The sequence below is a fragment of the Amphiprion ocellaris genome, chromosome 5, assembly GCF_022539595.1.
Source record: "Amphiprion ocellaris isolate individual 3 ecotype Okinawa chromosome 5, ASM2253959v1, whole genome shotgun sequence".
NCBI lineage: Eukaryota > Metazoa > Chordata > Actinopteri > Pomacentridae > Amphiprion > Amphiprion ocellaris.
The window spans coordinates 7,192,958-7,208,022 of record NC_072770.1 but is presented as its reverse complement, the minus strand read 5'-3'; the positions used below and the strand labels follow the sequence as shown (position 1 = coordinate 7,208,022).

General features: G+C 39.8%; 1 protein-coding gene across 2 annotated transcripts in view; it reads left to right on the top strand.

Annotated features, from left to right (window-relative positions):
- Window positions 1-15,065, top strand: part of arhgef10la (Rho guanine nucleotide exchange factor (GEF) 10-like a) — a 135,567-nt gene that overhangs the window by 55,044 nt on the left and 65,458 nt on the right. For both annotated transcript variants that reach the window (XM_055010495.1, XM_055010494.1), the window contains 2 exons: window positions 22-137; window positions 1,489-1,616. In XM_055010495.1, the coding sequence (XP_054866470.1) occupies window positions 22-137; window positions 1,489-1,616 (244 nt within the window). The remainder of the gene's footprint in view (window positions 1-21; window positions 138-1,488; window positions 1,617-15,065) is intronic.

The window sequence follows — 15,065 nt, the reverse complement described above, 5'->3', positions numbered from 1 at the left end:
TTTGGGTGTTGTTGCGTTTAGGTAAAGCGATCCTGGGACCTCCACGGCTCTACCAGGAGCTGCAGGAACTGCAACACGACCTGTCTGTGGTTGAGGAGGTCACTCTCCTTGTGGGCACACTTCAGGGGACGTACCAGGTGTGTGTCGCTCTATGTTGTCGTTTTGCTGTTACTTAAGTGTCTCACAGGGTAATGTCTATCAAAGAACATATATAGTGCTGAAGAAACAACTGGTCCAGGAGACTTTACAGGTGAAACCACAGAAGTCACAATTTGTTCTGTCACGTCACAGCATAGACCAGTTCTCTCATGGATTTGTATAAAAACTTTAATTGGTCACTGAAAAAAAAAAATAAACACACACATGCAGACTGTCCTTGAAGCAGGCTTTTGTCTCCTCCAAAACTACTTTCCGTATCACAAATTATTTATAATCAAGTTAACTCAAAATATTGAATGAAAACATATGAAATATGGAATGCAGTCTGTAAACCGAAGCTTACCCTACAATACCCTCTAAGCCTTGAGAACACAGTGAAGAATCACAGAGGTAGCAAAGACAACACTGAAGTATGCACAGTTAAATTAAAATGCTGAATTCATTGCAAACTAAGAAATCAAGCTTGGATAGTGCAAAGATAACCATTTGGGAAAGTCTCTTTCTGCAGCTTCTCTTACAGAAATTGCAAAATCCTTCAAGATGTTTAAAACGTGATCAAAGAGCCGCTTTGTATGCATCTTAAATCATCTATTTCTGAAAGCCACAGGTCTCCCATCTATTGCCTCATGAATAGTGACACAATGGTTGGAATGAGATGTTCCCTTTTATATACTAAAAGATTCAGATTTGTTATTCTGGAAAAGAAACGACTGGCGTCCCTCCTGTAGCGTTTAAATCAGGACACTTCTCAGTAGTCTGCCCGTGTCACATTAACACCATCTTATAGTAACATACAGTAACAGATCCAGGGAAGTGTTCTCCAGCAATCACCAAAGAGCCTCTCAGGCTAATGGTGGCACCTCTGCCACCCTACATTTAATGAGCATGATGTCCACAGAAGGAGAGGTATTGGCCCGGCCTCAACTAAATGACTGATACTCACTTTCCACCCAGTTATAATATTGTCCACTGAACAAATAGACAAAATACATCTGCACAGCTCATTGACTTCAGGAAATTGATTTGATTCATTTTGACTGAAGGCCCTAGATTTTACTGTAAAATGGATGCTGGTGCTAAAGTGAATTCAGTATTACATTTGAGAGGATAAAATGCTTTTGGTACATTATTTGAATTGCATTTTTTTTTTTTTTTTTTTTTGAACGGATGTGTGGTACTTTCTCAGTTCGTGCCGAAGAATATCAACTACATCTGTGGTATACAATTGTGCTGTGTGTGCACATAATGTGCTGGTTTGTGGGCTACATGACCCTGGTGTATGTCACAGCTGAGAAACAAGTTTTAACTGTGTATGTTTTTCCATCAAAGAACCTGAACACCACTGTGGCCCAGGACTGGTGTCTGGCTCTGCAGAGGCTTATTCGCATCAAAGAAGAACAGATCCAGAGTGCTAACAAATGTCGCTTACGCCTGCAGGTGCCTGGCAGGCCAGACAAGTGAGTTGTATTTCACATACAGATGTGGCTCCAGGTAAAATGCACTGTATATGATATGTTTTGCGAATGAGAGCATAATGACAGCCACAGCTGAATAAATCCATACGCAGTGAAAAAGGGAACAACAGCCCCAAAAGGTTTTTCTATGCAGATGACTGATTAAAAGTTTAAAAAGATAATGTGCAGCTTGTGCAGCAGAGCTGATTACAGAAAAGGTTTTAAAAATAAAATTACCCAACACAAGTAGAACCTGGCAGTCATGTTAACCACTAAAAAATAACACCTGGTGACAAGCATTTTAATGTACATATAAATACAAATTATAATAACTGGGGATTGTAATACACTGATGTTCAAACAACATGCATCACCACCTTAAAAATACTAATCGTGGTCCAAATAACCTATGTATACAGTGGCATTTGTTAAAGATTACATTTGATAAGATTAACCTGCGTATAAGATGATGTAATATTCCCCAGCTGCTGCTTTCAGCCATACAAACACACTGTACATGAGTCATTACCTTGTTTGTGTCAATAGCAGCACTTGGTGAACTTTTGATTTTGTTTTCCATTTAAAATGATAAACTGAAGCAACATGGGGGATTCTGATAACACTTCAGCCATAAATGTCGTGTTTACCAACACTGTTGCGTAAAGGTTGCAAATATTCATTTTGGAGCATTTTAAGAGAACCTGTCAAATATTAGGCAGCTTTGGCTTCACTATTAATGCGTATCTTTTGTTTATGTTTCTATTTGTGATGCTAGTTATTAAAATAACACACCATTCCATTGCCTGAGCTTATTCTCGATTAGAATCCTTTTGCAACATCTAAAAAAATATATATTTTTAAATGGCGGTTTGCTTCTTTTAGATCTTTGACAAAATGAGATTGATAAACATATAGGAACAAATGACAAAAACACAGGACACTGTGGTAATGTATATGCACTTATATCTCAGGCCTAACAGGACATCTTGAACTTTTGAAAATTAGAAGCGGTTGTTCTTCCATGACTGGGTAATTATTTCACTCAAATAATTTTGTTTCCTTCAGTACTTGGATGGAATAATAAATTGTCTCTACAAAATCTTCCTTGTTGAGGTTTTAATCAAGACACTTTTTTTTTTTTACTTCAGCCTTTACCTAATACTCGACCTTAATATCTAACTTTTCTGATCTATTCAGCTAAAATACACATTATTATATGTACATACAGTGTTCATCTGAATTGCAACTATTCAGGGCTGTAATTGATCCCCTGATTGTGTCGTAGCCCAATTTTGTACACTTTTAGTTTTTATGTGTGAATTTGTTAATACACAGAAGTAAATAATGAGAGGTAAGCTGATAACTCATACCTTTTAGATATATTTATGTCCTCCATTTAAACTGCTGGCATTTAAACGTAAATAGAGATATTTACTATGCCAGTTACATGCAGTGTATAGCAGGCACCTTGTCATACTTAAAGTGGTAGTCTAAACTTGTTGAGGCAGATCCTAGTGTGGTGAGTGACTAATGAATAACTCAACACCTACTTAACAGCAAAGAAGGAAAGGAGAGAGCATATGAGTAGCTTTGAGTACTGCACAGGAACTGGGAATAGCAAATAATGGCGGATTATAATGGATCCCTTTTTTGTGGTATCCGGTGAGGATAAAATAAGAAAGAGGCAGGGGAGGACAAAAAGAGAAAGATTGCGATAGAGAAGCCAGAGCCCTGCTGTGACAGACTAGAAGCAGGAAAGAAAGAAAGAAGGAGTGCGAGTGATGAGCGACCTCCCCCATGAAAGACTTGGCTCGGTGCCGGGAGGGCAGCGGCAGTCAGAGGAGTTGGGCCTAATGCTTGAGAGCCAGGGAGAATCTAACTGTGCCAAGCCAAGCTAAAGTGACAGCTTGAGCAGTGGAGCTGTGCAGATCAGTTCTCCCACATCTCCCAGCTTCCTCATCGGCCGTCACACCAGGCCTGCCGGGCCAATCTGCTTACTCAGATGTTTGGTGGAGCCAGATGTCATGCTTACAAGAGAGTCCCCGAATTCCCCTTCAAGGGGTACCCTGTTTGCTGAGTTCCTGTGATAATGTCATTAGCAACTGCACTGACAAGGAGTTTTCCCACCCCTACATATGTCCAAGCTGATCATTTGTATTTAAAAGTTAAATAATGCAGAACAAGACCTGCGCTGAAATCATACTTGTAAACGGCCAGAGTTTGACGTAAAGGACAACAATGTCAGCTGAAAGAGAGAAATCTCCTGAGGGGATAAAGAGACAATTCTGTTTGTGTGATAGTAATGTAATTGAGGCTGGGCCTCTGTGTTGGGTGGCTGGACCAGCAATGAGCCTCAGGGTTGGGAGTGACAGGTGGCACAGCGGGTGCCCAAACCATTCTGACACTACCCAGGGTGCAGTAGTGGCAGATTGCATGGGAGAGCAGTGGGCAGTCTTTCTCTGTCTCTCTCACAAACACAAACACACCTACACAGTGGCACACACATGTGCATTGGTTTTCCCTTGCTATCCTTCTTCGTTTTGTTACTAATCTGGCTGACAATCTGCAGGACATAACAGCCGTTTTATAGTGTGTATGTGCATTTTACATGTATTCACACATGCTTCCTGCTGACAAATGCAACTGCACACAAGCATGCATGCATCTCAGACAGCCTAAAGAGCCATAAACATAGATACACACACTTGCGTGAAGAGCTGAGCCTTTGCTCTGCTGGTGAAAGAGTGGGACCACAGCAGGGACCCCCTGTACTGAGTTGGTCCCCTCCTGTCTGGCCGCAAGCGACTCTCTGCAGTCAGGCAGCACATCACAGCCTCCACACTGCAAACAGACGAGTACGTGGAGTGAATCCTGACTGCTGCCTCAAAGGCACCAGCCTACGTGTGACAGCAGTTCATTAACATCCCCTTTTACTGCATCTGCAGGAGCAACCACAGGCACAGAAACATGGGCCATACTGGCAAACGATAGATACAGAGTTCAAATTTCATAGTTTAACCAAATGTGTTTGTTACTTCATCCACTTTCACCACACAGCAACACAGCATACACAAAGAAACAATACTGTAAGCCAGAGAACTCTTTTTTAACTCCTTTTCTTTTATGGAAGCTGTTATTTGCAGACTACCTGCAATGTGAGTGGCAGAACTTTCACCCACAGTCAGATGACTGATTCAGGCTCCAGTTCATTCTGACTGACAGTATTGTGCAAACAGACATGCTCCCAGAGAAACTATTCAATGTCCTTATGACCTTATCTCAGTGTCTGGACAGCACAAGGTTTCTGTAACTGCTCAATATGTCTGAAGAGAGATACAGTATGTTGTGGAAAGTGGGAATGGAAAGATTCTACTTAAAGCTGGTCTGAAGAAATTACTAAGTGACTTTCTTGTTGTATCCCAGTGGCATCTAGTCAGGCAGATAATTTTACTTGGGCTACCTTCAGGTCATTCTTGCACAGGTTTTGGAATTTTGTTGAGACTCTCATACACCTATAAGTTCATTTAGCAGATGCTTTTATCCAAAGCGATGTACATCTGACAGTAGATACAACACAAGGTAGGTAGGCAGGCAGCACTAAGGACCTTGCCTAAGGGTCCTTATTGGACAACTGCCCCCTGACCAGGATTTGATCCACCATTCTCCTGTGCTAAAGTCAAGGGTGTTAGTCACTAAGTTATCCAACCATAAAAAACAGCAGCAACATGTCTTTTTGGAGTTGGTGTTGTTGTCACTCTGATTGTTAAAGTGAACACTCTTGTAGTCTAGCTTATTTGGATCTAAGTTTAGAGAACACAATACAACGTGATAGTGCTTAAAGAACATCATATTTCTCTCATGAGGACCAACAAATGTTCTGCCTGAACAGGCAGTGAGCAAACTAAATTGGCCACAGGCAAGGGCAGTGAACTAACTAAATAACTTGATGACTCTTATTAACTGACTGTAATTAAGCAGAGCAGAACAGAAGAGAGGAGACCTTGTGTTGGCCCTTTAGTGATTCCGTAACAAGGATCTGGAACAAAAAGGCAGATTTATTAAGATTGTTTGGCTGTGGCTAATCATCACACTGATAGTAGCCCTATTGACCATCAGTCCCTGCCAGCATGAATTCTGGCTGCTGGCGTAAGTGTTGGGGAGCAGCCAGGGCAACGCCAAGTTTAGCACCGTGGACAGCAGGACTCACTTGTCCTCCAAAGTGTGCACCTCAAGATGACGAAGTGTTCCTATAACATCTGTAACATCCTTGTGAAATAGTGTATAATGGTCTCTGAATGGCACTCACCCTCTGCACTTACTCCACCTGTCTTGTGCTATTCTTAGCCTTATCCAGGGACAGCCTGCAGTTTAGTTCTTCTTTTCTCTTCACTTTTCCACATCTAAGGTGCATTCACTCTTGGAGGTGAGCAACAATAGCCACACTTCTCTACTATTAGCCAGACAAGGTGTACTGAGCCTGGAGTTTAGGGCCACCTGTGGTCAGCTCTCGTGGAAAAAAATGTGTTACTGCTTGAGTAGTCAAAACAAATTGGGAAAATGTGTTCCTTAGCTCATTTATTTGAGTGTGTATTCTACCAGATCCTGTTATATTACCAGAGCTTTTAGATTTACTATACGCAGCTTTAACAAACAACTTGCAACAAGCCAAACTGGACTTTTAATGCCACACAATGTTTTTTTGGGGTTATTTTAGTTGTTTTTGTTTTTAAAAGGTTGCCCAAATGAAATGAAGAATGCTCCTTTGGCCCTCTCACCGATCAGCTCTGCTTTTCTCGCTCACAAAGATAAGATTAGTGTGAGTTGCTGCATTAACTTTTCATAATGTAGAAAACTTCAGTTTTCAGTGTTGCACTGCTGTTAAGCTCACACAAATCTTAAAACATATTGCCTAAAGTTAAAATGAAAATCAGAAGAACTTCTGCCAGCTGAAATTTTATTGCAAAAATTAACAATTTCATGCAACCAGAGAAAACTTGTTGGGAAACAAGAGTAAGACCTTTGACAGATTTCAGCAGTCTTTTATTGATTATAGAGAATACATTTCTTGGAACCACTCTCATTTCATCATTATATGCTTTCCCATACCATTGTATAACAGGCCAAATTTAACATTAAGCTCCCATCAATAACGCTCAACTGTTACTGTCATCTAAATGTTCATTTGAATTTTAGCCTTAAGTTAAGAAAATAAGTCCTTTAGTAACACTAGGTAACTGCCTTGGTTTCCACCTTAAGTGTAAACATTGCTGAAAACACTTAAAATTATTTTAAATCTGTCGTGTAATTCTGTTTGTGATTTAGGAGAGACATTTATGCTGCAAAAAGTTCAGATTAGAGTTTTGTATAAATAATATCTGATATTTGCTTGTGATTCATCCCGCATAGCCAGAGTTATTGTCACAGTGATGTAACAGCGTTTCAAAATGGCCTGGATGGCCCCATTGTCATCCTGTTTTAGAGGAAAAAACATTGTCTCGTTTGCATTTCCTTAAACCAATCATAGTTTAAATAAGTGTTTGGCTGAAGGTTCTCTTCACAGAGCACTTGGATGTGAGGAAACGAGTGCCCTGTTGGATAGCAAATGTTTTTTGGATATCTTTACAATTACCAAAAAACTAAGCACGTGTACCACACGATCCAAATTTTCATCAAAACCTGTGTGGGATGCTGCTCAGAAATTGTTATTGTTGTGTCCCACTGTGAAGGTGATTTTGAAAATCAGAATTTTCAACAAATTTCCAAAAGAAGACTCTTTCATGTCAAAGTAAAAACCGATTTCTACAAAGCAATGCCAATTAATTTATGTTATAAAATGTAAAATAACTCACCTGATTCAACACAGATGCAACCAGTTGTTGCTAGAAGTTACACAGTTAGTGAAATGGATATCATCTGAGTCAGTGAATGTGTCTCGAGTGATTGTATCCAGGTGTCTTTATACTCTCCAAGGTCTAGTCACTGGTGAATCAGTACTCCTGGCTATACCTACACTATGAATACGTCAGAACACTCCAAGCAACTCTATGAAAATGCGAATATAGAGCATAGGTCTTGGGATGGATATAAAATAATTTCCAAGTCACTAAATATCCCTTAAAGTACAGTTAAGTTCATCATTAAGCGAATGGAATTGGAAAGCTCTCCAGAAGGCATGCCGCAGACTCTCAAGTCAAATGGAAGAAGATTCTTAGGCTTGGTAAGACCAAAATTGAGCTTTTGCAAACTACGCATGGTGGTGGCAGCATCCTGATGCTGAGGTGCTTCACTGTTATCAATTTGACATGAAAGAGAAAAAGTTTTTGTAAATTGCTGTCAAAAAACCCAGACTAAATTGACCATGATTGAATGTTGAAGAGCAGTGAAACTTCCAAAGAGGATGAAGACTTTTGAAAGGGAAACTATGTTTTTGAGTCAAACGAAGTTGTGGTCAACAGTGTGAAAAGTCAAACCAGATTGAACACGTTCTCTGTCTTGTATAGTATAGAGAAACTGTGTATTAAAGTGATATTGGTACCTCAGTCATTAGCAGGTTAGCACATTGGCAGCAGGGTGTTATGCTAATTGTATAAATACTCTATATAAGACAGACATTTGAAGGAAGAATTCAAGAATCTCTAAGTCCGGAGACAATATGAGGCAGACAGAGTCTATATAAGACAGACAGACAGACAGACAGACAGACAGACAGACAGACAGACAGACAGACAGACAGACAGACTATATAAGACAGACAGACTCTATATAAGACAGACAGGCAGACATTTGAATCAAGAATTCATGAATCTCTAAGTCAGGAGACAATATCAGACAGACAGACTCTATATAAGACAGACAGACAGACAGACATTTGAATCAAGAATTCAAGAATCTCTAAGTCAGGAGACAATATCAGACAGACAGACAGACAGAGGTATTTGAATCAAGAATTCAAGAATCTTTAAGTCAGAAGACAACTGCTCAGGCGACAGCTGTTTAAATATGTATTCAGACTCTATGCTAATGTTTGCCTTCCTTTATTCATGTGAATTTGACAGACACACAACCAACAGCCAAACACAATTCTGTATAGAATCGTATCACCTTTTTAAATCACATCCAGTCCAAACCCACTTTAAGTCTATCTCTTGCTATATTTTTCTGTGAGGTCCTTCCAGAACTAAATCAACAAACTCTCGTAGGGACGCTCAACAGTCTCTTTTGACTCATCTCACTATTTGCAGAGCAAACTTTCTCTGACTGGTTGATTCTCTGGATGGTGGAGGTGAACTGAAGGATGGGTGCATGACAGGCTGCCACTCAGCACTCACTCCTACATCTGTCCTGTCCTTGTGCATTAGTGTCACATGTGTGCTTCGGCACTGACCTGCTCCCATAAATCCACTGGGCCAGCTCTTCACCCCGCTCTGCCCTCTCTCCTCTCCCTCCCCTCCCTTTTTGACTCTCCTTACCTCTCAGCTCGCCTCATCTCCCCTCGGCCGGCATGCCCGAGTCTAGTTCTCCATTCTGGCAGTGCACCACACCTGCACTGTGGCTGTCAATCAGTGGGCAGGAGGGAGGAATGGAGACCGTGCTCAGTTTAGCATGTTTGATGCCATGTGGGCATGAAGTGTTAAGGAACCCAGCCAAGTATTCTCATCACACCCTGTCTCTCTCTCTGTCTTTGGCAAATTGCTTTTGCTATATTTAAGCAGCGAATAGTATGAATTACACCTCTTTGTGAAAGTTCCACTTTTTCAACATGTCAAGGAAGTTTGAGATCTTACTTTACTCTGTTCCTGTCTGCAATCTATTTCTCACCATATGTGTGCGTGTCTCTCTCTGCCATTTTCATCCTTCCTCTATGAAATGAAAATGAACTTGCAGCGGGCAGCAGCAGGTATGACAGAAGCAGAATTTCCGACTATGTTCTGTTTTCTCCACTCAGTTACTTTCTAATGATGTTTGAGTGTGAAATTGTCTTCCTTATGTGTGCCTGAAACCCCCCGCCCCTGGACACACACAGCTCCCCCATCCTTTTCACACATGTTCTTGCACCTCGCCTCTGAGTACTTGTAGAAAAGTTGTCCATGTGACTGAGACATGGTCATTATTTTGGAAAGCTGCTTAGTGCTTTAAAAAGACACCTCCTCCTCGGACAGACAGCTTACTTAGTTCCAATACATCCTGATCAATCGAGACAACACAGGACTCCTGTCAGTGGCTAGACTGAGTCAGGGTCTCCCTTCAGACTGCTTGGCATTATAAACTTATTTTACTCCAGTTGACGGAGATGAGAGTCAAATATTTAAACACAGACATCACTAGTGTTCTCACAATGGCATTAAATAGATTCTTAAGGAAATGTTTAGGTGGACATCTAAAAGTAGGAGTTTGTTTTTTTTTGTTGTTTTTTTTTTTTGTGTTTCTAGCACTTTCCACAGCCCTGTCTAATATTGTCTAGTATATCTACAAAAGTCTGCTGTCCTCCTCAGCCTCTCACTCCTGTGACGCTGCCATCTGGGCACGGTATTTGCCTGTCATCTCTTTGGGCAGCGGTGTGGTGCCAGGACATGGCACCTGGCCGTCAACCTCACAGATACACTCCCTCAGACAGTACTTCTTTAAGTAAGACCGTGGTCCATTCTGTTTAGTATTTGTCATCTGTTGGTTTGGTCAGGGCCATCAGCTGAACCCACAAAGAGAAAATCCACTATGAAACACTTTGTTCTGAGAGAGACCTTGCATTTCAGGACCCATTTTGGTATTGACTTTGGTATCCACTTGACAGGTGTGCTTTTTATTATTTGATGAAACTCACTTAAGTCCTTCACATGAGACATCCCCGTTGTTATCCGTTGATCATTTCCACTTTTGGAATCCCATGTGATCTTGACTTAAGACATTGTTGGTCACCGGGGTTATGATTTGAGCAATCTTCTCTCTGAATTAAACTCATTTTGTTTCATACCAGGTTTTATATTGTTATATTCAGCAAGGTGTGCTTCTTTAGATGACTCCAGCCGTCTCTGCTGCCTCACATAACAATAGAGTAACTTGAATGACCAAATGATATAAATGTAAATAGATATGTAAAAATAAAACTCTTTGTGTCAGAATTTAGAAAAAAAATCCAACACAAAACTTATTTGAAATGCTTATCTTTAATTGTATTTAACAGTCTGTGTGTAAAGTTAAAAGAAACCTTTTCAGCATTTATCCCATGTTGATGGGGTTTTTAAATTAATTCTTCGAGACCACAGAGTGATGATAACAGAGAGAGGTAGTTGCATCATATAAACAAAGCACTCAGAGAGTGCAGTACTCAACCAAGGCTGCTCATTCCTTGTATGATTTCCGATGGATAAGTCCTAATAAGTCCTCAGCAGTCGAATTGCAGTAGGATCGCAATGATGTTATCGTCAGCAGGCAGTGTTCACTTGTCATAGTTACAGGACTCCGTACTATTATCAATGATACAGAAATCATGGAACCAGACTATAAGTCACATCACTGCCAAATTCTAATCAGTTGGTCCTTGTGTCGTTTCTGACCTTCCCTGAAAATTTAATGTAAATATGTTAGTCCATTTTTGAGTAATGTTGCTAACAGACAGGCAAACCAATGCCAATCGTCGCATAACTCCACCACATGCCTTGGCGGAGTAAAAATAGAGCATTTTTAATTTAATGTAACTTTACTTTTAGTCAGGATTTGGTATAAAATAACAAAAAACCTTACCAATATTCAGAAAAATGCTGAGCTCAAAATTCAATAAACGGCAAGCCCAATAATTGGTCGTCTCTATTTTATACTGAGACATGTGAAAACAAGAAAAGCACTCAGAGAGCGCAGTACTCCGCCAAGGCTGCTCAGTTGTACATAACTCCGCCAAAGATCCACCTCCTTGGCGAAGTAAAAAATTTGGTTAGCTTGTAATATGCATGTTGTGTCACAGTACTCTGTGATTTCCAGTTGAATGAAGGACATGAAGGAAAATTGTGTGAGACACCCGAGTTCTAAAGATCAGGCAGCTATCAAGTTTCTGGCTATAAAAACACTGTTTGACATTTGTTTGTTTGCCTCACATTGTCTTGTGCTTTCAAGCTCAGCACTAGCAGGTAGATACATATTGTAGCCCTTTCATCTCATGAAGAGAAATTGACCTAAGGGGATAACAGAGACACAACACCTGCTGACTTGTGTAAAGCTAAGTGAAAATGTTAACTGTTGGCAAATTCTAGGCAGCAGGCTGTCTGAAGTGATGTCTCTCATGTCTTAATGTAAATATGATGAAAAAAAGCTTCAGTTTGACTGGATAAAATTAAGATTTCATTGAAGTTTAATGAAATTCTCTAAGAACAATTCAGGCCTATTAATTCTCAGTCAGTTATTTTTGATTCTGATTCAACAATTAATGCACTTGCTGGCACTAATGTTGTTCAGTTGTTCACTTCTTGAATGCAAAAAATGCCCAAATATGGATTATGCATTGCAGTAAGGCAATATAAAAACACATTAGCAAATAGTTTTTTTCAGTTCTGCATTACTGTAGAGAGTGCTGGGGTTTTTTTGCCAGAGACAAGCAGAATGTTTTTTTTTATTTTTTTCAATGTGGCTTTGGAAAATAATTAGTTCTTTTTAAAATTCTCCATGCAAACCACAAAGAAATATGTACTTACTCATTTCTGTATGTAAATGTAAACACTGACAGCATATTTACCTCTTATCAAAATCACCTAAATTGGCATACAGAGACAGAGGCAAAATGTAAATTCCACTATTAAGATGTGTGATTTTGACATGTTAAAAACCCATAAGCAAAGTATATTCCTGTGATATTGGAGGACAGGATATTTTTCAACTCAGTTTAACTTTAAATTATGTCTTCATAATGGAAATACATAAACAGATTTGCCGGTGTTCTGCATGAGACGCGGTATTTGTCTTGTTTGGTAAATAATTCTCTTTTGATTTATTAAACCTTCAAGCACTTTCGTTAATTCATTACCAGTAATGACTAAGTCTGTTTTTTGGTTTGCTGGGATATTGTGTATTTGGAATATTCCACCAAAAGTTGTGTTTTGAATTTAAAACGCTGACTCCCTGCAGGCTTGAAAGACACCTACTGAAAAATTTGTGGCTTGCTCTTTTGCAGAGGATGGCAGGTGCAGTTGGCTTGAATTCATGGCTTTTTTTTTTTTGACAATGGATTGCAATGGTGACCCAGTTTCAAGGAAAAAAAAAATCATTGAAACTTTTCATACTACCGTTACAGCATAATGCACTTATCCTCTTTCAGTTATATGTTTTTTTTCAAACCCTTTTCTCCCCTGTTCAACCAGATAAAAGGCTTATTGTAAATTAAATCCACTGAAAGACTGAGAAACTGGCCAATGCTAAACAAAACTGGACAAAGAATATTAAGTCATAATGGTTTATAAAAATTTTCCTGGGATCTTTCTGCAATGGACTTTGCATGTTCTCCCTGTGCATGCATGGGTTTTCTCCAGGTACTCCAGCTTCGTCCCACAGTCCAAAAACATGCTGAGGTTAATTAGTGATTCTAAATTGTCAGTAGGTATGAATGTGTTATTGTTTATCTCTATATGTAGCCCTGTGACAGACTGGTGACCTGTCCAGGTGTCCCCTGCCTTCGCCCTCAGTTAGCTGGGATAGACTCTAGCCCCCCGCAACCCTAATGAGGATCAAGCGGTGTACAGATAATGGATGGATGGTTTTTAAATGATTGTGTATGTGCTAAAAGATGGGTTGTTTAATATAAAACCTTCATCTTTTTCTTTCTTTCTTTCTTTCTTTCTTGCTTGCTTGCTTGCTTGTTTGTCTCCTCCTGTGTCAGAGCTAGATTTGTCTTCAAAAGGCTCTTACTGATCACTCACTGGTTGTGCCAGTAAAGCCCACACATTAGTGGCATTTTGCGCGTTGGAGCCCACCTACTATTGATTTACTGTGACCATGCTGCGTATAATCATCACAACCTGTCCCGAATGCTGACGTGCAGGCTGAAATCATAAAGCCTCGGCTTAGTGGACCGAAGTACTGTAAAAGCTCCAAGCAAGAAAGCAACTGATACGACATGTAAAAACAAACAAAGTTGCTGCATTAAGCTTGTTTCTTTGACTGTGTTGTTCTGCTTTATATAGCACATGAAGGATATGTACTGTATATCAGAAATGCACTTTTGCTCACTTCCCACCTCTTTTGTGACCCTGTAGCTGAAGTGCAAGAAAAAAAAGTGCTGATGCAAAACGCCTGCAATCATCTTCTTAACGTTAGTGGTAAATTTTGCGATAAAAGAAGTCCTGTGATTGGAATGTATCACTGATTCCCTAAGAAACTAGAATTTTGCACCAGAAGTTTTAAGAAGTGGGACTATGGATCATTCCGAACTTTCCATTTTGAATGTGACCCTAGTTTTGAGCATCTTTCCGACGTTGTTTGTACTGTTTGTGGTGTATGGAAAGACAACTGATGATACATGTAGCAGGCTGTTTCCAGCTTTCAGAGCTCCACCTGTTCAATGCTTATCTATTGTTCTGTTTTGCGGATGAAGGTAGACATCTGTACAAACCAGTGTGCATTTGTATTTGTTTATATCAATGTTTGACGACAACAGTAGTGCCTTTTGGAGATGGAGATTCTACTTCATTTGTGCCTTTGAGTGAAATAACAGCTGTTACATTGTTGGTTTCCTGCAGTTATTTAGCAACTTTAGAACAGGTTTTCAAAATAAAATTCAGTTGTAGTCCTCTGTTTTGATGTTAAATCTTCGTAAATACCAATATCACAATCTCGGACCTCAGCAACCGAAACTGTCAATATTAATCTGATGCTAAAATGAAAAAAACAGACACTAACCTATCTATGCTTGGATGCTGTGTTGTTTGGTGAGGACTGTAGTAACCAGTAACGTAATACCTACCAATAATGCAATAAATTTGGCCATTTTAAAAACAAAAAGAGCACTTAGAGAGCGTAGTACTCCGCCAAGGCTGTTCATTCCCCCATACGGCATTGTCAGAAATGCAACATTTTAGCTTTTCCTTTTTCAGTAATTTTTCATTTAATTTAGATGTACCCACAAACAAAATTAACTTGTGCTGAGCACAAGCATATGTTATGCATGCGTACGTTATGTACGGATACCGAATTGCGTGACCTAAATATGTAGCGGGTGGTGGGAATTGATGGGACTCAGAAACACCTCCACAATTTAATCAATTGTTCCTTGTTTCTAATTTCTGATGGATAAGTCCCGATAAGTCTGTAGCGGTGGATTTGTAGTACGATCACAATCATGTGATCGTCAGCAGGCAGCTGACGTAGTGTTCACTTGTTGTCATAGTTGCAGTGGTGCCGTGCTGCTTGCAGTGATACAGAAATCTTTAACAAATCTGTGGATCCAGACTGTAAGCCGCATTACTTTCAGAATTT